The 26,646-nt window shown below is 43.5% G+C and overlaps 1 protein-coding gene across 5 annotated transcripts in view; it reads left to right on the plus strand.

Moving 5' to 3' along the window:
* Nucleotides 1-26,646, plus strand: part of dpp9 (dipeptidyl-peptidase 9) — a 112,556-nt gene that overhangs the window by 20,738 nt on the left and 65,172 nt on the right. The window contains exons 2-4 of one of the 5 annotated variants that reach the window (XM_070859958.1): nucleotides 8,785-8,897; nucleotides 12,023-12,112; nucleotides 24,994-25,238. In XM_070859958.1, the coding sequence (XP_070716059.1) occupies nucleotides 12,057-12,112; nucleotides 24,994-25,238 (301 nt within the window). In that variant the 5' untranslated portion in view covers nucleotides 8,785-8,897; nucleotides 12,023-12,056. Of the gene's footprint in view, nucleotides 1-8,784; nucleotides 8,898-12,022; nucleotides 12,113-12,900; nucleotides 13,128-24,993; nucleotides 25,239-26,646 lie in introns of those variants that run through there. The other 4 variants (XM_070859960.1, XM_070859961.1, XM_070859959.1 and 1 more) reach the window with 4 other exon arrangements.

Below are 26,646 nucleotides of genomic sequence, written 5' to 3' on the forward strand. Positions count from 1 at the left end.
TGGGAAATCCTATTTGTGACTTTTGCCTCCGTATCTGCTGGTTCCTATGCACTTGTGTCCTTTCTTCGATCAAATCACCCCTTAACCCTCTAAATTCTAGGGACTACAGCAGTAGTTTGTGTAATCTCTCCTTGTAATTTAACCTTTAGAGTCCGGAAGGTTATCATTCTGGTGAGTCCGGAAGGTTATCATTCTGGTAAATCCGTGCTGCACTCCTTCCAAGGCCAATATATCCTTCCTACGGTGTGGTGCCCAGAACTGCTCACAGTACTCCAGGGGCTAGAAATTCGCCGACTTTGCGACCGGATTTTTGCCGCTATTTTACTCTCAGCGGCGAAAACTGGTCGGCGGGATCTTCGGTGACCTTTTTGCGGTGGCGCTTCCACCAGAGAGAGGAGCACCGACGTGCAACAGCTGAAACAGCGTTTGCGATTGATATTTGGCTCTCTCGGAGACCCGTATTCTGAGCCCAGAATACTAACAGGAGAAAACCTGCATTGCAGCCCTGCCAGCAGCGCTGTATGAAGACCTGCAAAGAAGGTAAGTTAAAGTTTTTATTTTTAAATTCTTTTTCAGCAATTTAGTAAGTAAGGGCTTTGTGAATTTTTTTTTTTTTGGTTTTTCCCCTCCCAAGGCCTCTTGCAGCACTATCGGCCCCGGACTAAAGTTGCCAAAATTCACGGTTTGTGCCGCAAATCCTCGTGCAACGCCAATTTTTACCGCTGTGCAAATTAAAGGCCGAACAGCGGGCCTGAAAACGGTAGCGAAGCGAAAACTGTAATTTTTGGCGCAATTCTGGCTCAAGATCGCTCAAAATGGGAGAGAGAAATCTGTGAGGGCGTCTAACACTTGAGTCTCTTCGCCGGGAGCAAGCGGAGATCAAGCGCATACGACGGAAGGAGCGCGTGACAACCCAAGCACTTCAACAAACAGGCATTTCAACCAACGTACTTTCGACCACCGTCTGTCCAACCTGCGACAGACTGGAACTCCCTCAATGGACTTGAATGATCTGAGAGCTCATTTTTAATGTTGAAGGAAGTCATCCTCGACTCCAAGGGACTGCCTATGATGATGACCCTTTGCAAATCCATGCTGGCTCTCTGTACAGCTGAAAATGTTCAAGGTGTTCAGTCACTCTATCCTTAATTATAGACTCTAGTAATTTCCTGCCAACAGATATTAGGCTAACTGGTTTGTAATTCCCTCTCCCTCTCTTTTTTTAATTGATCCATTCTGCATTGTTTCCAGATAGATGAATGCAGGAGCAGTCTAAGGGCTGCAGTGCTTCTAATACCCAAGGAATCTGTATCTTGTATGCCCTATTATCTATTATTTCAAGGACTCCCTGATGAGAGCAGTATTACAGCTGATGTGTTCTTTGAATGAGGCTCATGATGTGCAGACTCATAGTCTTGCTTGCATTTGGCCCAAAGAGCTAGAGGTGATGAAGCAGAATTAGAGTCCACATTGGTCCTTTACTACTACATTCTTAAAAAAAAAAATGTACTGCTTTCCAAAGTTCTCTAGAAAAAAAAAAACTGGAAGTTCTGCTGAGGACAACCACTGAGTTAACCGTTTCCATTGTACGTGCACGGTGATAAGCTGAGAGCTGTTTCAGGCCAGATACCATTGTGCTTTGAAATGGGAAGGCAACAGGGAGTCACCATTTTTTTTGATGAGGCTTTATTGCCTCCATTCGATGGTTAAACTTTAGTACCTTGCCTATGAATTTGTAAATATCCACTTCTCTCCATGCTCACCGGAACTTCCAGTTTTTTTTTTTCTAGAGAACTTTGGAAAGCAGTACATTCATTTTGAGAATGAAGTAGTAAAGGACCAGTGTGTACTCTAATTCTGTTTCATTGCCTCTAGCTCTTTGGGCCAAATGCAAGCAAGATTATGAGTCTACACATCATGAGCTCCATTAAAAGAACACATCAGCTGTAATCTTTGCCAGTGTTGTCGTCATCATCAGAGGCAGTCCCTCGAAATCGAGGAAGACTTGCTTCCACTCTTAAAATGAGTCCTTGGGTGGCTGAACAGTCCAATACGAGAACTACAATCCCTGTCACAGGTGGGACAGATAGTCGTTGAGGGAAGGGGTGGGTGGGACTGGTTTGCCGCACGCTCTTTCTGCTGCCTGCGCTTGATTTCTGCATGCTCTCGGCGACGAGACTCGAGGAACTCGGCGCCCTCCCGGATGCACTTCCTCCACTTAGGGCGGTCTTTGGCCAGGGACTCCCAGGTGTCAGTGGGGATGTTGCACTTTATCAGGGAGGCTTTGAGGTGTTCTTGCAACATTTCCGCTGGTCACCTTTGGCTCATTTGCCGTGAAGGAGTTCCGAGTAGAGTGCTTGCTCTGCTTTCAACTGTCAGAAGTCAAGTGAAACCTTGGGAGTTAAAAGGAGGTGGGGGATGAAGCCAGTCTGGACTTTACTTAACTTGTCTTTTTTTTTGCATTTCAATTGAGCAATTAAAAAAAAACTGGACTAATGAAGCTGTGATTTCACTGGTTGAAGTTATGCTTGTGAACTGGCTGCTGCAGGGGATTGAGCAGCCAGGAAGTGTTCATGTGGAATGTCCATTCCTCCTCCTGAGGAAATGCTCCACTCTTTAGCATCTCAGCCCAGGTTAATAAATTGCAGAGAGCCCTGTAGCATGGAAGTGCAGCAGCATTTTAGGCTCACTTACCATGGAGCCTTGTGGGTCACATTACAAAGTTTAAATGCATGATTTGCATTTATCTCAGTTGATGGATTCTAACTGAGCTTGGCCAAGGATTTAAAGGTTGCTCCATCCAGGAGACAACAGCTACCAAAAATAATCCCCTCCAAACCTCCAGTCCCACAGAATTCAGCAATAAAGAGTACAAGAGCCAATCTGAGGTTGGCTGGCTTTCGTGGACTTGGATTGGCAGGGTGTGCGGGCTGCATGTAGCTCACAAGCTGTGGTTTGCACATCCCTACTATAACCCATCATTCCCCAATGTTCCAGTGTGGTGGCCAATGGGTCACTGGATAAGTTTATGTTCAGGGAAATGCAGCGTCTAAATGTGCAGGAGCAATGCATCTGGTCCTATTTAGATATTTCGGGGGGAAACTCCGTATAAATCTAACCAATCCTTATACTGTTTTTGTGAAAAACCATTAATCGCTGGTTCATCGTGATTTACAGTCCATTCTTTGTCAATTCAAAGTTTCATTTTTCTGGGTAAAATGTATTATCCAGTAGTATGAATTAAGTAATTTCAGTAAAAAAGTAGAGGAGGCTTTTTTTGTACAATTTTAATTTGAATTCATAGATAATTTGAATTAAGCAACTAAGAGTGGAATATAATTATCAAGGCAAAGGACAACGAACCAATACGATTAAGCAAGAAGCAAAATACTAAATTAACAAGAAATTCTGACAGTCACTGACCTGAAAGGTTAACCCTGCCTTCCTCTCTCAGATGCTGTCAGACCTGTGAGTATTTCCATATATGATTAGCAAGCTTTTTTACTTGTGACCAGGAAATGCACAGCAGGTCAGTTAGCATCAGACGGAGAAAGATAGGATAATGTGGATGGAACCTATCATCAGACACTGTTTGCCCAGATACTGACTGACTTGTGTATTCCCTACATTTGCATTTTTTTTTAATGGCTGCTGCTTGCATGGGCTGTAATGGGGGTATTAGTACCATGGGAGTGTTTGCAAAGTCGGAATGCAGTAAGGTTGAAAGCTGGAATGCTGTAAACTCCAGTGGTGCAATTGATAGCAACATTTGAATCTGACATTAAAATGAAGGTATTCCGAATATGATTGGTATATAGGTGTGCTAGAAAGCCGAGTCGATGTCATAAGAACAGAAGAAATAGGAGCAGGAGAAGGCCATACAGCTCCTCGAGCCTGCTCTGCCATTAAATTTGCAGATGGCACAAAGATTAGTGGGAAAGCGGGTTGTGTAGAGAACACAGAGAGGCTGCAAAGAGATTTGGATAGGTTAAGCGAATGGGCGAAGGTTTGGCAGATGGAATACAATGTCGGAAAGTGTAAGGTCATCCACCTTGGGGGGGGGGGGGGGGGAGGAGGGAGGGAGGGAAACAGTAAAAGGGAATATTATTTGAATGGGGAGAAATTACAACCATGCTGAGATGCAGAGGGACCTGGGGGTCCTTGTGCATGAAACTCTTTTAATCCCAAAAAGATAGTTTGCAGGTGCAGCAGGTAATCAGGAAGGCAAATGGAATGTTGGCCTTCATTGCGAGAGGGATGGAGTACAAAAGCAGGGAGGTCCTGCTGCAACTGTATAGGGTATTGGTAAGGCCGCACCTGGAGTACTGTGTGCAGTTTTGGTCACCTTACTTAAGGAAGGATATACTGGCTTTGGAGGGGGTGCAGAGACGATTCACTCGGCTGATTCCGGAGATGAGGGGGTTACCTTATGATAGATTGAGTAGACTGGGTCTTCACTTGTTGGAGTTTAGAAGGATGAGGAGTGATCTTATAGAAACATTTAAAATCATGAAAGGGATAGACAAGATAGAGGCAGAGAGGTTGTTTCCACTGGTAGGGGAGGCTAGAACTAGGGGGCAAAATACCGGGGAGCCAATTTAAAACCGAGTTGAGAAGGAATTTGTTCTCCCAGAGGGTTGTGAATCTGTGGAATTTCTGCCCAAGGAAGCAGTTGAGGCTAGCTCATTGAATGTATTCAAGTCACAGATAGATAGATTTTTAACCAATAAGGGAATTAAGGGTTACGGGGAGAGGGCGGGTAAGTGGAGCTGAGTCCACGGCCAGATCAGCCATGATCTTATTGAATGGCGGAGCAGGCTCGAGGGGCTAGATGGCCTACTCCTGTTCCTAATTCTTATGTTCTTATGTAATACGATCATGACTGATCTGATCATGGACTCGGGTCCACTTCCCTGCCCGCTCTCCATAACCCCTTCCCTTATCGTTCAAGAAACTGTTGATTTCTGTCTTAAATTTATTCAATGTCCCAGCTTCCACAGCTCTCTGAAGCAGCGAATACCACAGATCCACAACCCTCAGAAGAAATTTCTCCTCATCTCAGTTTTAAATGGGCGGCCCCTTATTCTAATATTATGCCCGCTTGTTCTAGTCTCCTCTATCAGCGGAAACATCTTCTCTGCATCCACCTTGTCAAGCCCCCTCATAATCTTATACATTTTGATAAGATCACCTCTCATTCTTCTGAATTCCAGTGAGTAGAGGCTCAACCTTTCCTCATAAGTCGACCCCCTCTTCTCCGGAATCAACCTTGTGAACCTTCTCTGAACTGCCTCCAAAGCAAATATATCCTTTCGTAAATATGGAAACCAAAACTGTATGCAGTATTCCAGGTGTGGCCTCACCAATACCCTGTACAACTGTAGCAACACTTCCCTGCTTTTATACTCCATCCCCTTTGCAATAAAAGCCAAGATTTAATTGGCTGGCTTAATCACTTGCTGTACCTGCATACTAACCTTTTGTCTCATGCACAAGTACCCCCAGGTCCCACTGTACTGCAGCACTTTGCAATATTTCTTTATTTAAACAACTTCTTTGATTTTTTTTCTGTCAAAGTGCATGACCTCACACTTTCTAACATTGTACTCCATCTGCCAAATTTTTGCCCACTTACTTAGCCTGTCTATGTCCTTTTGCAGATTTTTTGTGTCGTCCTCACACATTGTTTTTCCTCCCATCTTTGTATCGCCGGCAAACTTGGCTACGTTACACTCAGTCCCTTCCACCAAGTCGGTAATATAGGTTTGTAAATAGTTGGGGTCCCAGCACTGATCCCTGCGGCACCCCACTGATTGCCAACCAGAGAATGAACCATTTATCCTTACTCTCTGTTTTCTGTTCATTAGCCAATCCTCTATCCAAGCTAATATATTACCTCCAACCCCGTGCTCTTTTATCTTGTGCAGTAACCTTTTCTGTGGCACCTTGTCAAATGTCTTCTGGATGTCCAAATACACCACATCCATTGGTTCCCCTTTATCCACCCTGTTCGTTACATCCTCAGAGTTCCAGCAAATTTGTCAAAAATGACTTCCCCTTCATAAATCCATGCTGACTCTGCCTGATTGAATTTTGCTTTTCCAAATGTCCTGTTACTGCTTCTTTAATAATGGACTCCAACATCTTCCCAACCACAGATGTTAGGCTAACTGGTCTATAGTTTCCTGCTTTTTCCTGTTAGCATCCCTGCTGCTGTCTGTGCAGCGCTGCTTAGCGTTTAGCTATTTGTAACACGGGATTCAGTTCAGAACCAGTATGTACATCTTGTGCCTATAAGATTGCTGTCGTGTGGCTGGGAGTGGACGGATCTGTGCTGGGACCCCAACTATTTAAAAAAAATAAGTGTTAATTTATGAGATTACGTGAGCCTCGTAATTTACTAATCATCCCCAACCCCCCCCCGCCATCTTAAGGTTGATTTGCGCTAAAATATGCACTGACTGCACCCAGCATGTAATGGGTTAGATATGAAGATGCACTTAATCAGTGTTTTTATTTTCTGCGGGTCTGTTTACTGATTTTCATGTCAACATTTGGGGAGGCCTTATTTTGCTGCTGGTGATGAGCCAAAGTGCACCGGTGAAAGGTCTGGTGCTCTACACATTTACGGAAGTAACCGAGCTATTTGGTGCATCAAATTACACACCAGGATTTGTACTGAAAGCAGAACTCTTCAAAATAAGTAGTTCCTTCAACACTAGATTTTGATTTTTTTTTAAATTGTTCAGGCCTTTGAAATGGAACTGTGCAGCATTTCGTTTTAAAACGCCTTATTTTGCTTCCCTTTGGTTGATTGTATGCTAACCTTTCAACGGTGACATTTGAGAACGACTCTTGCAGCTTACTGTCCCGTTGTGGTCAAATGGCCTCGCCATCTGTGTAAAAGTGCTGCTGCTGTTACACTGCCTTCGTCTCAAGTATTTTTTTGGGTGGGAGAACAAATGTGCAATTTTTTTTTAATAAGGGATTTTGTTTAACTTCAATGACGGCCTCGCAGAAGATCTGCAATATTGGTGTTCAGTTGGTGTTGGGTGCTCTCGAGCCCACAAGTGTAGCTGCTCGGAACATTCCTTCGCCCCCTATCCTGTCTTACTATACCAACAATTCTGACTGGCATTTCCCCAGGAAGTGCTTGGTTTATCAGATATAAATTCTGCATATCCCTGCTTGGCCATGATATGCCAAATAAAATCTAAGATGGAGACTTCCTGTAGCAGGTTGTCCTTGGCAACAGGACTCTTTTTAGTTTCTTCTAAGCTGCAGCTGTATAGCTGCTCATGCAAGCTAAAGATATTAAAACATTGCAAATGCTGGAAATCTCATTAAAAAATAGAAGGTGCTGGCAGCACACTTTAGGTTTTACTAATATCTACCCAACCCTTCCCAATTTTCTCTTCTGAAGGAGCAGACTCATGGTCCCAGCTGCCCTGGGACAGTAACCCTGTCTGACTTTATTCTCGCGCCCCCCCCCCTGCCAACAAACCGGGTGATGTCAGCTAACAAGATTATGCATTGAATCTGGGGCCATCCTGATCTATGTGATTGAGAGTTCTTTTTTAAAAAATTCATCCCCAGGATATGGGCGTCGCTGGCAAGGTTGGCATATGTTGCCCATTTCTAGTTGCCCTGAGAAGGCGGTTTGATGCAACTGAGTGGCTTCAGAGGGCAGTTAAGAGTCAAGCACATTAGTGTGGGGCAGGATTCACACACAGGCCAGACCGGGTAAGTCTTGGTTGACCCTTGTCACTGGACCAAGACCTAGCTCTGTCAAGTCCGTGTGGTGGCTGGTGTGCAACCACCGCCACACTTTTATTAAAAAAAAATCCACGCACAGGCATCTTCCACCCTTCAAGATATAGTTCAGGATCTGGAATATTAGGTCCTTCATTGAAACACCTGTGAACTCATCCTTTTTTTGCTTGGAAGCAAGACATCCTCGTTTTGGGGGACTGCCTATGATGATGAGACTGGATAAGGACGACAGGTTCTCTTCCCTAAAAGACATCAGTGAACTGGTTGGATTTTTTGAGATTCCAAATGCTTCCTAGTCACTTTTATTGATATCAGCTTTTTATTTCCAAATTTAAAAAAAAAATGAATTCAAATTCTCGAACAGCCATTCTCGAGCACTCGTATGCTCTGGATTATTACTCCAGGCATCTGAACAACCAACCACTAACTAACATAACTACTATACTACCATATCACACCAGCGTTCGTCTTTACCCAGCTTCTTTAGTTGTATCCGAAATTTCTGGAGGAGGGAAGAGAACTAAATTAAGTACAAAAATAAGAAAGGAATGAGTTATCGTGATTGCTAGGAAGCACATGTTCTCTTTCCTGTTTCCATTTACTGTCGGATAGTACAGGCAGAATACTAGGTATTCACCAGTTCCAGCTTCTGTTCCGTTCCCTGTATATTGGAATAGTCACTGTAGTCAGAGAAAAGAAGGTTCTGCTGGCCATCCTAGAGGAAACATGTTTCTGTTATTTCTTGGTGTGCTTAGCAACACCCTCTAACATTTAAAAACACTGCAGGCTGTGCAGCTTTCAGAAGTTCCTAAAGGCAGCACATTCTTCCTGAATGACTACTTATTGGGACTGCTGAATAAAGTGCAGCTTCTCTGCACCGCCTCCTCCTTCAGCCCAAAGAAACGGTGGGCTGGGTCCCACTACCATCTCCCATAGTCTTATTAATGTAAGCAGGGTATGTGCAGTTTTTTGGGATAGGCTCTTTATTATCTCTCGTTTCTGTTGATGCAGATTCTGTCTGAGAAATCTAATTATACCATGGGCTGCGCTGTCCAGTTGTTTTTGACTATGACGTAAAAGACATCATCTCAGCTCAGTCATTTCATGCTTGAACGTAGTCGCTGGTAAGTCTACTGCGTGTTTTATTTTACTGTTAACATGTTTGCTGTTCCTAGCCCTTGGTTGAAGTAGGAGACTCGTGGTTTCCAAGAGCACACAGTATGTGGTCAATGGCATGTTGGATGACTTGTCACCATGTGTGTGGGATAAGGCATTTAATCTTCATAATATCTCAACATAAAGAATTAGGAGTAGGCTGTACAGCCCTTCAAGCCTGCTCCTCAGTGCAATAAGATTGTGGTTGATCTTCGACCTCCACTGCAATTTCCTGCCCTATCCCCATATCCCTTGATTCTTAGTCCAAAAATCTATCGCTCTCCGCCTTGAATATACTTGACTGAGCATCTGCAGCTCTTTGGGGCTGAGAATTCCAAAGATTCTCTGAAGAAATTCTTCCTCATCTCAGTCTTAAAAGGCCAACCCCTTATCCTAAGACTCATGACCCTTAGTTCTAGACTCTCCAGCCAGAGGAAATAATCTCACCATCTCTCCTGACAATCTCCCTCAGTTTCAATGAGATCACCTCTCATTTTTCGAAACTCCAGAGAGTATAGGCTCAATCAACTCAATCTCTTCTCCTAGGACAGCCCTCTCATCCCAGGAATCAATCAAAGAAATAAAGAAAGATTTGGATTTATATAGCGCCTTTCACAACCACCAAATGTCTCAAAGCGCTTTACAGCGAATGAAGTATACTTTTGGAGTGTAGTCACTGTTGTAATGTGAAAAAAGCGGCAGCCAATTTGCGCACAAGCAAGCTCCCACAAAAAGCAATGTGATAATGACCAGATAATCTGTTATGTTGATTGCGGGTTAAATATTGACCAGGACACTGGGGATAACTCCCCTGCTCTTAGAAATAGTGCCATGGAATCTTTTACATTCACTTGAGAGAACAGATGGGGCTTCGGTTTAACGTCTCGTCTGAAAGCTGGCATCTCCGACAGTGCAGACTCCCTCAGCACGGCACTGGAGTGTTAGCCTAGATTGTTTGGTGCTCAAGTGAACCTTCGTTGCACAGTCTCAGGCAAGTTAGTCCTTAGTTAAGGAGACAAAAACCGTGAACAATACTCCAGGTGTGGTCTCACCAAGGTCCTGTCCAATTGTAGCAAGACGTCCTTACTCTTGAACTCCCAACGTTTTAGCAATAAAAGCCAACTTGCCATTTGTCTTCCTAATTGCTTGCTGTACCTGCATGCTAACTCTGTTTCTTGTACTAGGACACCTAAATCTCTGAACACCAACATTTAATAGTTTCTTGCGATTTAAAAAAATTCTGTTCTTTCTACCAAAGTGAGGAACCAGGACTCGTGTCATCAGAGATATTTTCTCAGGGCTCATTGGAAATTGAGCAATCAGTTTCAAGCAATTATATGGTGGCAGTCAGTGCAGCTGTAACCATAGTAACTGCTGCCTAATTATTTTCAGGGCTCCCCAAAGATCTTGAAGATCAATGCTGCTTTGAAGTACAACAGGGTGTCCAACCTGTGGCTCCCTAGTCCAGCCAACTTAGTCTTAGTTGAGCTTATGGGTCTTTGAGGTCTATAAAGGGTTGCTCTTGGCACTATTGCCTAAAAGGTGGATAAATCCCTAAGATTTGCAAGCATCAGGAGCTTGAGTTATACACAAATTAATGGTAATATGGATTTAAATTTTATACGTGGCACTGTGCGTTCACTGTTTTATCACATTTCTCAAACATCCCAAAGTGCTTTATATTGTGCAATTATAATGGGTAAACATGGTAGCTATTTTGTGCAGAGTAAGTCCCACAAGCAATAACTACATAATTGACAAACTAATCTGTTTTTTGATGGATGGCAGAGGAATATTGACTAGAATATTGTGATAATTCCCTGTTCATCCAAAAGTATCAGTGTTCACCCAGACAAGGAAACAAGGCACCGGTTTCACCCCATATCTGATAAAAAGCACTATGCACGCCAGGGGATGGCGAGTCTCTGTTTAGGGTGTTGTGATGCAATTGGCCTCAATGCTCGAGTGAGGGAGACACAAAAATGGATGCCCAGCAATAGGGGAAATTATCAAAGTCTATGAACAAAGTATGTTTGACAGCGGCGTTTGAAGGTGGGGGAAGAAGTAGGAAGGTGGATGGATTTAGGGATAGAGTTTGTGTAGGGCCAGGAAGTGCTCTAGGAGAAGGTGCAGAAGGGAAAGTGGGATAAGGGATGCAAAGGAGGCCAGAGTCTGAAGACTAGACGGCACGTCTTGGGTGTAGGGCTGGAGGAAGTTGCAATGGTATGGACGAGCGAGGCTATGGAGGGATTCATAGGCAAGCCATTTGGATTCAGTGCCAATGGAGGTTTGCACGCACCAGGTGTGACAAATGTGAGCAGCAGAATTTGATGTAGGCATGGAGCTCAGGAGACTAGTGAGGGGAGCGTTGCAGAAATCAAGCCAATAGGTTATAAAGACACATGAAGATTTGCATGCTGAACGGGGGATTGGGTAGGGGTTTGGAGACTGGTGATATTTAGGAGAAAGAAGCAAAGTACTGTATTAGCATTTAAATAGCATCTTATCCTCAAGACATCTGTGTTTTATATTTCAAAAACGTGTTGGGAAATATGACAACCATTTATGCACAGCGAGGTCGCAAAAACACCAATGGGATGAATGACCAGTTAAACTTTTTGTTGATTTGTAGGGGAACTCCCGGCGCTTTGGACATAATGCCATGGGGTCTTGTACATTTAACTGAATAAACAAAGGAGGTCTTGCTTTATCATCTCATGTGAAAGATGGCACCTCCGACAATGTGCTATTCCCTCATTAACGCACTGAAATGACAGTCCAGTTTGTGTTCAAGTCCTGGCTTGGGTCTTGAAGCTGAAGCCTTGTGACTCAGTGGTGAGTGTTGCCAGCTGAGCCACCCTGACCCATCATATTCATCGCCAAGACCAATTAAAAATAGGCAGTTGAACGAAGTAATTTTGGTGAGGAATAAGATGTGGGGTTTGACTCTTTCAGGGTCACGCCAGGTTAAGCACTGAGATTCAGCCTGAATAAATAGTTGGGAAAAAGGCTGGAATCAGGAATGAGGATATAGTGATGAGCTGAATAGGATGGCTTTGATCTTGCCAGTATTGAAGTTCTGCTTTTTTTTTAGATTGCTGACTTGGTGGAGGCTTGTTAGCCTGTTAATGCATAGAGTAAAGAAAGTTAAACTTGAAGACGATACCACAGAAAGTTGGAAAAGGTAAGTGATTTTCAAGGTTGCCTACCCCTGAATGCTTAAACATTGATCTCTTGACTTTTGAAGTTGATGGGATTCAACCAGAATTGCAGTTTTTATTGAGGTGTTGGACTGTATTGCAGTGCCTATCCTGAGTTTATGTATGTGTGAGATTGCTGCTGATATTTGGTGACTCATCGCCTATATATTATAAAGGAAATTTCACGGTGTTCTATAATGGAGGAGGTTTTCTTTAAAGTCAGCAAACTGAATTTTTAAACCCTACTGTGTTTCGAACTGACTCGTACTGTAAGCACTACAGAGGCACGAACCAGTGTTTTCACCTGCTGACTTGGGGTAAGGTTGTATATAATGGATGCCTGATACAAGGTAATCTGATCTGAGGGGTCCGATGATGCAAGAAACCATAACAGCAAAACTAAGGGGGTTTACAACCATCATCGGAACCTGAAGAAAGATTGAATCAGTCCCATGCATTTTTTTTAAATACTGTAGAGTTTACTTTTGTTGTGGGAGTCATGACCTTTGCCAACAAAACATTCTGCATAGTTGATGCATGATGTCCATACCTAAGCTTTAAGATAATCCCTGGAACTTTGATAAACTACAGTTAATTGCTGACTTCTTTCCCGGTATAGATTAGTCAGTTTAATGTATTTGTCTATTTTTGGAGGCAAGAATAGTCACTGCCATGGCAGGTGAAGAAGACAACTTTATTATTTGTTTTTTTTAAGGAAAAGAACATGGAGAGAGTAGTAATTTAAGAACCTAGTTCTTGCATTCTCTTCCAGAGCGGAGCTGTAAAGCACGAAGTTGCATATAACGTGCATGTGATGAATGCACGCGTGGATCCAATTGGCATGGCCTGATAAGCGAGGGCAAAAAGTCGGAGGGTTGGAGCTGGCTAGCCATGTGTCCGAAAATGATAGGCAGACCCTTCAGCAACGTCAGAAATTAGGCTATCAAATGTATTCAGGAGACACAGGCAAAGGTGCAGGAGGTGCGCAAGGATCATATAGTTAAGTGCCACAACTTTAAAACTGTGAAAATAGTCAATGCTGTTGTGTAAACAATGGTTTCTTTGCAGCTTGCATCATTTAATCATTTTGCTGAAATGTAGAGTAAGAATTTCATGCACACACCTTTATTCCTTTTGTGAAACAAATACACACAGTGACAAAACTGGGCTAAACCCCGGCAGTATTTTGTATTATTTCCGGATTGCTTGGTGCAATACAGTGGTGCACTAGCATTCTTTAACTTAAGTAGTTGGCATTGAATTATTCCCTCTAATTATCCAATTATTCTTTTGTGTGGGGAGGGGTGAAATCTAGATGCGGAAGGGTCTTGAGGCAGGAAAAATAAAATCCCAACTGTTGAGAGTCCAGGGACTAGGCTCTGTCACTGGGCTACCACACTTCTGGCAGAGTCCTGGGGACAGGTCCAGTTTCGTCACGAGGATATCAGTGAAGTGAAATGGCTGGCCTGTGGTAAATTTTGTTATGTCTACTTGAATTGTAAAAAGGAGTGCTATAACAGATTTTTACTCAATTCAGATTGTTTCTGCAGAGTCCATTTTGAATACCATGCTGGTGGTCACGGGTCTGTCACTGGGTGGGACAAATTGGAAGTAATGCACTAAGCGTCAAACAATGTGTTTTGGCACAATAGTAAAGTATATTGGCTTTAAATGAGAGTTGTTTTCCTTTCTTGGGGAATATTGGCCCTGGAATGCTGAAGGAGTCGGGTGAACACACTGGGTATTCAAGCTGAGTTGATGGGGCGCACAGATTAATTTTTTTTAAATTCCTTTATTCAAAATTTTATTTAAAAAAAAAATGTATTTCTTCACCTTTCACCCCCATTTCCCAAAGTTGAGCTAAATTTTTTCAGTGCAATTTGTTCCATGGTCGTTGAGAAGTTTTTTTTTTAAAGAGAGGCCTTTTGGAGTCTAATTCCAATTCTCGGAGACAGCAATGTAGCATTCTGTAAAGGATGTGGCTCCTATTTCATGCTGAAAAAATGAGTCTGCAACAAGCTACTCAGTGTTTGGGTCTCCAATACTTGGGGAGCGTCTCCTTTTGGAAAGTCTTATTACAACAGAACAGCAAAAGTAAAATACTGCTGATGCTGGAAAACAAAAACAAACTGCAGGAAAACACTCGGTCAGGTCACATCTGTGGAGAGAGAAACAGTTAACATGTCAGGTCGATGACCCTTCATCAAAACTGGAAGATGTTAAGAGATCAACAGCTTTTAAGCAAGTAGCGGGCCAGGGAAAAGGTGGGGCAGGAATAGAACAAAAGGGCGCGATCAGTGATAGGGCAAGGACTGATTAAATTACAAACACGATGGTGCAAGGCAAAATGAAGTGACGCTGAGACAAGTACAGAAGCAAAAGATGGCTCTAGGGGAGGTGTACATGGTTGCAACAGAAAAGCAGAGGAGGAGTGAAGTATGGAAAATATGGCAGAGGAGAAGGCTACCACCTCCTGGCCTGGGAATGTGGCGGAAGCAAGGCTGTTGGAACCCAGGGGTGCGGACCACCTCGGCTGCCATGTACTGGTCGGGAATTCCCACCTCAAGCACCAGCCCACCCTTCCTCCAATCCCGGTGGCTCTGGTGCAGCCATCCTCCATTAGCAGCATCTGTTGTCTGAGACAAAATGGTACAACGGTGTTTTAGCAATATATGTCAAAATGAAGATGTTCTTCCACATTTGTTTCAGAATAATATAACCATGTTTAACAAAAAGTATTCTCTCCATTGTTGGAAAGGTGGGGAGGGGTGGGGGAAGAGTAGCTTCTAAAAATACAGTCCAAGTACATTTGGTTAATTTAGGCTGCTGCTTTATTGCCATTTGGTTATCCTGGTGTATAGCGGGTGTTCTGGAGTTAGATGTAAAACAACATTTGAATGCTGGAAACCTGGAATAAGAGGAGATGCTAGAAATTGGGGTAAAAAGGAAATCTCTGGGTGCAGGGCATTCTGTGAGGGGAAGGGAACAGTGAGACTTCATGGTAAATTACACTTTCTAGGAATTCTTCACCCTCCTTGTCCATTACTCTTTTCCCCCCGCCCCAAAACCCTGGTTTATATTGAGATAATTGAAGTCCCCAACTATTACTGTTCTATCAGTTCTTACAATTCTCTGAAATGTGCCTATAGTTGTGCTCCTCTATCTCCTCCTCACTATTTGGGGGTCTATAGCAAACACCCAACAATATAACAACTCCTTCTCTTCCTTAACTCCAACCAAATAGTCTTTGAACCCTCCAGTATTTCGTCCCTCTGTAAAACTGTAACATTGGTTCGAAAATTGCAAATTTTTAAAAACGAAAATAGCTACTGGTCCCGGAGCGATGTAGACTTGCGCTCCAAGGCCTAGTTGCGCTGTCCAGCACACGGGCCCATGTCTTCCAGGAGCGTATGCATATCTTGGGAGCACGTGGGCCTGGACCACCAATCACAATGTAGTATTCTCATTTATAGCTCAGAGCTTCCATACTATCAATGAGAATACCCTTAAAATCAAATAAAGCACCAACATAAATTTTAAAAAATTCACTTTTTAAAAAGTGAATAGAAATTGCATTAAATTAAATGTTTTAGAAAAAAATATATTTTTGAAATGAAAAAAAAATGTTTTAATAGTGTTTAAAAATGAGAACCGGTATTTGCGAGGCCTCTTCGGGTGCGTGCGCATATTGTACGCAGCTGGAGAGGCTGCAATTTTTGGGCCATTATCCTTGATCAATACTGCCAACCACCTCCCCCCCCCCCCCCCCCTCGTCTTTGTTTCCTTCTCCATCCCTCCTGAATACATTGTAGCCAGAAATGTTTCGTTCCCACTCCTACCCTACCCATGCTTAAGCCAGGTCACCGTTATAGCTGCTATATTATAATCCCATGTGGTGCCTGTAGCTTGTCATGCTTGTGTGTAGCACTCCTTGCATTAACACCTGCATTCCAACACCATGCTAGTCGCTGTGCATTTTTCCTCCATCTAATTCCTGCTCTTCTCTTTATTCTGTTGCTGTTTGTCCCTCCTAGTTTTCTGTGCACCATATCCCTCTCTGCTATATCTTGGTGCCCCTCTCCCTTGCCAAATTCATTTAAACCCTGCCCCACAGCACATTGGTCCCAACCATGTTCTGGTACAACCCATCTGGCTTGTACAGGTCCCTCCTGCCCCAGAATTGGTTCCAGTACCCCTCCCTCCTGCACCACTTCTCCAGCCATGCATTCACCTGCACTGTTTCTGTACTCACTAGCACACAGAGTAATCCAGAGATTTGAGGTCCTGTCAATTCTTTTCCTGGTGCCTGAAATTCTGCCTGTAGTATCTCAACCTTTTTCTTACCTATGTTATTGGTTCCAACATGGACCATGACTTCTGGCTGTTTCCTTTCCCCTCACAGCACGTTCTGTGATATCCTTTACCCTAGTATCAGGGAGGCAACATACCATTTTGACATCATGTCTGCGGTTGCAGAAAGGACTGTCTATCACCCTGACTATTGAATCCCCTATAACTGCGTTTCTAATAATTTCCAGTCCATTGAGGGAGGAAGCTATGATGGATTTAGTTCAGTGGAATGAAGTAGGGAGTGTTTGGCAGTGGGAGAACATCTGGGTAATAGTGATCTTAATATAATTAAGTTTAAAGCAGTTATGGAAAGGGACAAAGAACATTCAAAAGTGAAAATACCCAACTGGAAGAGAGCAAATTTGAGAAGGGATCCAGCACAGGAGGACTGGAAACCAAGATAGGCCAGGAAAACAGTTTGTGAGCAATGCAGAGACACTTCAGGTACAAACCAAACATGTTCCCATAAGGAGGAAAGGCGGGGCATCCAAAGCTCGAGCTCCCTGGATGACACAGGAAATAGAGGTTAAAATAAAACAGAAAAAGGAGGTTTATGTCACATCGGGTACAGAATTCAGTAGAAAACCAGGCCGAATACAGATTGCAGAGGGAAATTGAAAAAGGGATGCAAGAAGGGCAAAAAGAGAATGAGAATTGATTAGCAAGTAACAAAAGGAACCCAAAAATAATTTTATCAACCAATAAAAAGTAAAAGAATAGTTAAAGGAATGGTGGCGCTGATTAGGGACAATAAAGGAAATCTTGTGGGCAGAGGGCATGACTGAGGCACTGAATGAATACTTTGCATCTGTCTTGTAAAAGAGGATGACGTTTATGTTGCAGAAGTGGAGGGGGGAGTAGAGATATTGGAGACGATAAAAATAGAAAGGAGACGCTAAAGGAGGATGGCATCATTCAAAGTTAACAAGTCACCCGGTCCAGATGGGATGCATCCTAGGTTGATGAGGGAAGCTAAGGTGGAGATAGAAGAGGCTCTGACCACAATCTTTCAATCCTCCTTGGATATGGGAGTGGTGCCAGAGGATTGAAAATGTTGCACCCTGTTCAAATAAAAAGGGGCGAGGGATAAACCTGTTAACAGGCCAATCCGTCCAACACCAATAGTGGTAAAATTACTAGAGACCATTGTCGAGGACAAAATGAATTCTCACTTGGAGAAGCGTGGGTTAATAAGGGACAGCTAGCATGGATTTGTTAAAGGCAAATCATGTCTGACTAAGCTGATTGAGTTCTTTGATGTAACAGGGTTGATGAAGGTAGTGCAGTCGATCTGTATATCGACTTTCAAAGTACCCTGTACCGCACAACAGACTTTATTTGGAAAATATCACATGGTATTAAAGACACGGTGGTAACTTGAGTATAAAATTGGCTAAGGAGAGATAGGAGGCAGAGAGTAACAGTGAAAGGATGTTTTTCTGACTGGAGGAAAGTATGCAGTGGGGTCCCCCATCGTTTGGTATTGGAGCCATTGCTTTGCTTGTATATAAATTACCCGGACTTTGGTATAGGGTGTACAATTTTGAAGTTTGGGAATGATACAAAACTTGGCAACAGAGTAAATAGTGAGCAGGATAGTAGCAGACTTCATTCAGGAGGACATGGACAGACTGGTGAAATGGGCAGATGCATGTCAGATGCAATTTAATACGGATAAGTGTGAAGTAATGCAATTTGGGAGAAATGACAGAGGCAGTATAATCTAAATGGTACTACAGTTTGAATCTCCCTTATCCAGAACCACCCTTCATCCAGAACTATTCCCGGGTGGCACATGCGCAGAACTCCGACATGAACAAATTGAAGACCTTCCTCGCTGCCGACTCACGCAATCGCTGGCCTGACCCCGCGATCTACCCCCCCCACCCCATGATCTCTCTGCCGCAGTCCCAGCCCCAAGCCAGCCAGCTCCAATATCCCCTTACTCAGTACTTGTACCATCCAGTTTCACGTGACCACCCCTTGTCCGGAAAAATCCCTTATCCAGGACAGGCCAGGTCCCGAGGGTTCCGGATAAGGGAGGCTCAACCTGTATTTTGAGTTGGTTGCAAGAGTAGAGGAACCTGGGGGTGCACATTCACAACTCCTTGAAGGTGGCAGGGCAAGTTGATCAGGCAGTTAAGAGTATGGGATACTTGGTTTTATAAATGGGTCATTCAATTCCAAAGCAAGGAAGTCATGCTATACAGTTTCATATCACTGGTTAGGAACTCAGCCGGAGGTACAATTGTGTTGTGTACATTTCTGGGCACCACACTTTAGGAAGGATGTCAAGCCCCTGGAGAGGTTTACCAGGGATGAGGGAGTTCAGTTATGTGGTGAGGTTGGATTGTGCTCCTTGGAGCAGAGAAAGTTAAGGGGAGACCTAATTGAGATAATCAAAATTATGAAGGGTTTCAATAGAGCAAGTAAAGAGAAACTGTTTCCTCTGGCAAGTGGGTCGGTAACCAGAGGTCATAGATTGAAATAATCGGCAAAACAACAGCCAAGGAAATGAGAAGTTTCTTCACACAGAGGGTTGCTAAGATCTGGAATGCACTACCTGAAAGTATGATGGAATCAAATTCCGTAGTAACTTTCAAAAGATAATTGGACATGTACTTGAAGAAATTTCAGGGTTATGGGGGGGGGGGGGGAGAAAGCTAGGGTGTGGGAGTAAATTGGACAGCTGTTTTAATGTGGCACCATCTCTGTTCCATCCTAGTTTCACTGGACAACTTGTTAATTGATCGTGAAAGAAAACTTGCTCCTATTCACACCAATGCAATGTGCCACATTGCATTGATGGTGTAGGATGCCAATCATTTCATCACCACCAGCTCTAAGAAATTCTACTGCAACATCACTGCAGCCCTGCCCGGCCTCATGCGTGTATTTGCCTTAGCGACTTAGTGGAGTAGACGCCAAAATGGTTGGGTCAGGTACTGCCATGGAAGCCGCATGGGACAGCCCTTCAGAAGGAGGTGTGGGTGGATATTTCAGTAGGCCGCTGAACTATTCTCTCCATCGCTCCAGCTGTACATTCTGATGCGCCAGCAGTAATCCATTTGAGGCTTTGATTGAAGCAGAAATACGGAGGCCTGGATATCTTGGGTCTTTTATATGCTGCAAATGTATCTCTGCTTCTGTTGTTTCAGTATGACTCTGCCTTGTTTGCCATATAATCAGCCCAGGCTCTTTGATCATTCCTTATTGCTCGCCTTCTCTGTGGGTTAAGGGCTCTGTAGAGAGCCATTTCCCCTGAAATTGGGCAGCTTGCTGTCTAGAGTAGTTTGGTTACATTAATGACATGACTTTGAGAAGTATGCAGTTTACTCCTCTTAATTCAAACTTATTTGATTCAAACATTTTTAGCATTAAGTTCTCTTTCAAATTATGACAATTCAAAAATTGTTAGACTGTACTGTCAAAGTGGGTGGGGTGGGGGGGGGGGGGAAGAAAGAGAGAGGGGGGGAGCACGCAACAGACTTGCATTTATATAGCGTCTTTCACGACCTCTGGATTTCCCAAAGTGCTTTACAGCCAATTAAGTTCTTTTGAGGTGTAGTCAAGGTTGTAATGTATGGGGTAGTATTTGACAGTAACCAGGGTTTCTACACTGAGGTTTGTGCTCTTTTGATTGCACCATTGCGCAAATGACACGGATCATGTGAGCCAACACCAAGTTGAAGAGTAAACTCCTATTCTTTTTGTGCTTTAGTTATTGCTAATGTTCTTTGCACCATTGTTGTAAGTGGATGTGGCTAACAATTTGACTTACTTTTATATGCGAGGTGGATTCACATTTAGAATGAGTGATTAGGATGTGATTTCACCGCACTAAGGCTACAGTTACAGCGTAAATGCAGCCCGACTCCAGTATCGGGGCCTGACACTGGAGAGTAGTGAAGCTTCGGTGTGAAGCACAACTGTAAAAATAAACATTGCTTCATGCTTGGAAATCAATTTCATAGAATCACAGAAATCTACAGCATGGAAGGAGGCTATTTCGGCCCATCGTGTCCGCGCTGACCAACAAAGAGCTATCCAGCCTAATCCCACTTTCCAGCTCTTGGTCCGTAGCCCTGTAGGTTATGGCACTTCAAGTACTTTTTTAAATGTGGTGAGGGTTTCTGCCTCTACCATCCTTTCAGGCAGTGAGCTCCAGACCCCCACTACCCCCTGGGTGAAGAAATTTCCCCTCAAATCCCCTCTAAACCTTCTACCAATTACTTTAAATCTATGTACCCTGGTTGTTGTTCCCTCTACCAAGGGAAATTTACACTCCTGCTCACACATCACTCCTAGCATTCCTAGGATGTGACGTCTCTCTCTGGGCATAACTTTTTTTCACCCAAGAAAGATTGCTGCAGAGTGGGACCAGTGTTTAAAACATCAGTGGTAAATGCATCGCCTGCGGTGGTTTGGAGCCTGGCAGAGAATGTCTTCGGATTGATCCCTGGTCTGCGCTGAGTTAGTTGAGCTCAGCAGGTTAGCAATTGGAGTGCAACTATTGGCCCCAACACCCCAGGGTTTGGGGGGGGAGGGGGGGACATCAATTAGATTGCCGCTCCTGTTTGCTGTCCAGTGATTCTTGCTGAAATGTGCGTGGACCAGAGCAGGAACAGTTTAGCCATGATACATTTGCCCTTCCCCTATTGCTTGAGTAAAATGTAAAAATGGTATATATCGAGCATATATTTCCTATTCAAATTTGCGTGTTGTACTTTAAAAATGTATAAAAACAGGGACATAAGACATTAGAAACATAGAAAATAGGAGCAGTAGTAGGCCATTCGGCCCTTCGAGTCTGCACCGCCATTCAATATGATCATGGCTGATCCTCTATCTCAACACCATATTCCTGCTTTTTCCCCATACCCCTTGATGCCTTTTTGTTTCTAGAAATCTATCTATCTTCCTCTTAAATATATTCAGTGAGCTGGTATGTCTGCAGCTGCTCTCTCGATCTCTATGAACGCACCCAGTGTTTAGTTCGCTACTTTAGAAAAATTATGTTGTTTATATATGGTATAATGGCCTTGATGGTCCTTGCAGGTTGGGGCTGCCGTGTCGAATGCTGGTTTGGGCTCCACACTGCTCTTTTTTGAAGGCCCCGACCTACTGATGGTCCTTGCAGGTTGGGGCCGCCGCACCGTATACTGGGTCGGGCTCCATGCTGCGAAGACCATCAGCAAGTCGGAGCCTTCAAAGGAGCAGCGTGGAGCATACCACTTCAAGGTGCAACGCGAGCTGGTTGAAGAGGGCGACTGGATTGGATGTCACCAAGGTCGAGGTCCCTGATTGGAGCGTGTGCAGGTACAGCAGGAGCGGCGCGAGATTGCAGAGCGACATGATCGGTGCCCAGGAGAGGCGTAAGCTACAGGGCCCAGAAGAGCGAGGATCCAGGGGCAGCATGGGCCAGCCCACACTGCGATATGTGTGCGCACTTGGTCCGTGCAGCAGAGCTGGTCTCCAGTCGTCTTAGTTCACCCTTGCCAATGGACCAAGACCTAGCTCTGACAAGTCCGTGTGATGGCTGGTGTGCAACGGCCACCACGTAAAAAAAAAAAAAATCCACAAACAGGCATCTTCCACCCTTCAACATGTAGTTCAGGACCTGGAATATTAGGTCCTTCGTTGAAACACCTGTGAACTCATCCCTTTTTTGACGTGGAAGCAAGTCATCCTCATTTCAAGGGACTGTCTATTATGATGATTGGCCCTAAAGTTGCAGTCGGAGGTGTACCTCCGACCCACAAAACATTTCGCACTAATCGATTGTTGTCCAGGCTGCAGAGTGTTCCCTGCTCGGGCTTCCATGCGTACGGCAGCGGAAAGGCCCACTGATCCTAGGGACACTTCCAAACCGCTTGCGTCCCTGGGTCAGGTGGGTCAGCTCCTTAAATGAGAAAGGAGGATTCCATTTTAGTCATTTAGAAACAGAATCCCCATAACGCATGCAATGGAATCCCCAAATAATTAAACAAGTTAGACAATTGTAATACATATAAATGTTCTTAATTTCAATTTTATTCATAACTCCCTTTATTATACCAAATACAATCAACATTTAATTTTTTGAAAAATAATTTCAAACATGTTAATCTGGGCCAATATTTGCATAAACTAAAGTGTTTGTGCATCGTTTTTTAAAGTTTTAAATGTTTAATAAGATTTCTAATAACCTTTCGCTGATGAAAGCAGGTACTATGCTAGCTTTTATGAGCGCAGTTGTTGGGCAAGTAGCCCAACCCTGCGCCAGCAATATTGATTTTACTTTCGGTTCGGTAGATCTGTCAGGGCGTACGCCCTCCTGGGCGTTCCACATTTTCGCGCGTGTGCTTAACCCGGAAGTTGGAGAGCCTTTCAGAAGGATTATGCAGACAAAGGCACCCTAATTTCAGGGCCAGTGTTCCTATCTTTTTTTTTTAAAAGCCCATCTGTCTTGTAAACGGAGCTACAGGAAATTGCTGACATTTATTTATATTCGGAATTATTTTGCATCTAGGAGGCATCAATCATACTCCTGAAATTTACAAGCAAATCGCTTGACTTGGATTCCTGCAGGGAGTACTTAAGCAGTGCCCTTATAAGGGCAGGTTAGGTTAAGCATTGTTCTTAAACGGACAGACCAGGTTAGCAACTAAAACATCCAGATACCAGACTACCTGCGCGCAACACCATGGGAGAGGAGCTAGTATTCCCTGTTCCAGCTCTCGAGATGAATGGCTATTTGAGTGAGGTATCAGAGGGCTGCTAGTACCTATGGAAATATTATAGCAGCAAGAGTCAGCATCTTCAGAAATGGGAAGGGAGGAGATATTCCACATTTCCAATGAGGACTGACTGTGATTGGGCTGCAGGACCAGTGGGAAGCATGCGGTGGTTTCTATGTAGTGTTTTGTTTTTGTTTTGCAGTCATGTGTTTAAAATAAAATGTAAGGAATGAGCACAGTCCAACATTTTTTCGTTACAATTCAAATTGCTGCCTTTAATTGCAAACATTCCTGTTTTTAATGTTGAGGGGTGGAAGTTCTGCTGGGTGTGACTATTTAAGTTGCTGACTTTATAGGGAAGTGCGTGTGTGAAGATTTCCTGTACTAAAATCTCCCCGGCAATCATCTGCTGAGGCACTGAAAGAAACCTCTCACAGCTGATTGTCAACGTGGTTTCAGTCGATCAGAAGAAAGTTGCGCACACATTTCATTTGATAGCTGGCAATACAGTAAGGCACTTGGTCCCGGCACTGAAAACAATAATTTTATGCAGTGAATGTTTCTTATTAAAGGCTGTAAGACTAACGATAAGGGGATATGAGAAATTGCTTGTTTCTTAGACCTTCCCTTCCCTGTAATTTGTTAACGACCCCAGTTCCTAACTTTGCTCATGGTGCTCTGTAAATTCATGTGAACAGGTCCGTTTTTTCATTTCCAATTTCAATAATGTTGATTTTTCTTAAAGATCTTATTGGCTGCCTTGAAATATGCAACTGAAATGTTTATGTCCAGGAATATGTGATGGAGTATAGTCTAGGCATAAACTGAGTATGCGTGTGTGCTTTTCTGTCTTTTGGGGCTAGGCTGCGTGATTCGATTCCACCTTCAAGGTGTCTGTCTGAGTCAGAAGGTTGTGCATTCAAGTCCCACTCCAGAGACTTGAGCTAAGCTGATACTTAAGTGCAGTACTGAGAGATTGCTCAGTTTTTTGGACGCCACACAAAGCTGAGCTCTTTCAGATGAATGTAAAAGATCCCATGGCAGTATTAGAAGAGTTCTCCCGGTGTCCTGGCCAATATTTATCTCTCCACCAACATAATTTAAAAAATAAACATTACCTTAGTCATTGACTCGTTGCTGTTTGTGGGATCTCGTTTCCTACATTATACCAGTGACTACACTTCAAAAGTACTTCATTGGCTGTAAAGTGCTTTGGGATGTCCTGAGGCTGTGAAAACCATTTGCTAGTTCTTCTCTTTTTTTTCTTCATTGATGTCTATTAAGTCTCTAGCTTGTCACAGTTTGGCAAGTGTCAGACTCGTGTGTTCATTATTAGTTTTACTACAATCTTTATAAACTTGTGACGGCTATTTTTATATCTTGAATCATAAATGTCCCCAGCTCCTGAAGAACAATCTGAATCCCCTGCTGCCCAGAGCTTATTGATCTGTGTTGCATCAAGACTATGCTTTGGGATATAGTCATCTCTGAGCATGAGGCTTACCAGTTATCCCAACACATTGCTGACCAGGATGTTCTGCTTTTTTAACACTTGTAGATTTTCAATTGGGATGGAGTATTTTTGCAGCCCAAGAAAATCAGTTCAGCTTTGATACCAGATTTTTATTTGCACTGTTCGCATGTGCAAAAATAAAGGTATAACTTTTTTTGCTGCTGACTTTGCAAAGAGTGGAGGAGCTTATAGAGCAGCTGTATGTATTTCTGTTTCTGGCTTTACATTTGTCGATTTCTTTACATGTGACATTGAAAAGAATGTGTTTTTATTTTTGCTGCAGCTGTGTAGCAAGGGCCGAGGAAATGGCCATGGTGGAAGCACTGTCTGAAAGCACAGAGGTGGTGGATATGGAGGATGCACCCTCCCCATTCTATGTTGAGAAGCACTCGTGGGATGGACTGAGAGAGATTATCCACAGCAGCAGGAAGTACCCTGGCATTATCATAAACAAAGCACCTCATGATTTCCAATTCATTCCAAAAAACGATGAGTCTGGGCACCATTCCCACCGTGTCTATTACTTGGGTAAGTGTTCGATCTTAATAGAATGCCGAACTACACAACAAACAAGAGTTCAAGCCACGGGGGTGGCAGGCTCAAACTGTAGTCAGATGACATCTTGAGTACTGTATCCAGTTCTGGTCACCAAGACACAAAGGAGACATCCAATAACTGGAGGCAATTTAGAGAGGAACCATGAGGCTGATCCCTAGCATCAGATTTAGTTATGAGGAAAGGCTGGAGAAACATGGACTTTTCATCCTTTTGAAGGAGGTGATTGTGGTATTGACCTTTATAGGGGTAGAATGATGGGATGCAAGTCTCATTATGATTCTTAGAATCAACAACAACAAGTGTTTATATAGTGCCTTCAATGTAGTAAAACGTCCCAAGGCGCTTCACAGGAGCATTATCAAACAAAATTCGACACCGAGCCATATAAGGCGATATTGGGGCAAATGAAAAAAAATCTTGGTCGAAGAGGTAGGTTTTAAGGAGTGTCTTAAATGAGGAAAGAGAGGCGGAAAGTTTAGGGTGGGAATTTCAGAGCATAGGGCCTTGGCAACTGAAGACTTGGACACCAGTGGTGGAGAGATGGAAATCGGGGATACTCGAGACCACAATTAGAGGAGCGCGGATAACTTGGAGGATTGTGGGGCTGGAGGAGATTAGAGATAGGGAGGGGTGAGGCCATGGAGGGATTTGAAAACAAGGATGAGAATTTTTACTCGTGAAATGAGCTTTGAAGTGGTTTCATTCTAGTTTCTAGTGGCCTGTGATTCTCCTGGAGGAAATGAGGGAAGTGCCTATTTGAGACAAATCGGTAGTTATTTGGAGTCAGTTGAGGTCAGTGCAGATACCTGGCTGGCGGAACTGTCCCCTCTGATTTGCATGTGAACATATGGAAGAAGTTGTGCTCATTGCATATTGAAATTATCAGAGGAACACCATATTGCTGCAATAATGTTACAATCTATTCACCATGTGGAACAAATTCTTTCCCAAGCGCCAACTAAGTTGAGTCGATAGCTTCTCGTGCAGTAACGACGTGTTGATAAAGGAAATGCATGGATAAATACACTGCAGGTGAAGTAAAGTCGCCCAGTGTCTGTGATAACTTGGAGCTGGAAGGCAGCACAAATGGAAAGTTTGTTTTTTGTTTAGAATCCAAAGATAAGGTACTTGTATGTGCAGAGACTAGAGAAGCTGGGCTTGTTCTCCTTGGAGCAGAGAAGGTTAGGGGGAGATTTAATTGAGGTGTTAAATATTGTGAAGGGTTTTGATGGAGTAAATAAGCTGATTCCACGGGCAGGAGGGTCAGTAGCCAGAGGACACAGATTTAAGGTAACAGAACGAGTGTCATGAGGAAAACACAACAGGTTGTTGTGAACTGGAATGCAGATTGTGAAGGGGTGGGGGAAGTAGATTCAAT

Source organism: Pristiophorus japonicus, chromosome 18, assembly GCF_044704955.1.
Source record: "Pristiophorus japonicus isolate sPriJap1 chromosome 18, sPriJap1.hap1, whole genome shotgun sequence".
In the NCBI taxonomy this organism is placed as follows: Eukaryota; Metazoa; Chordata; class Chondrichthyes; family Pristiophoridae; genus Pristiophorus; species Pristiophorus japonicus.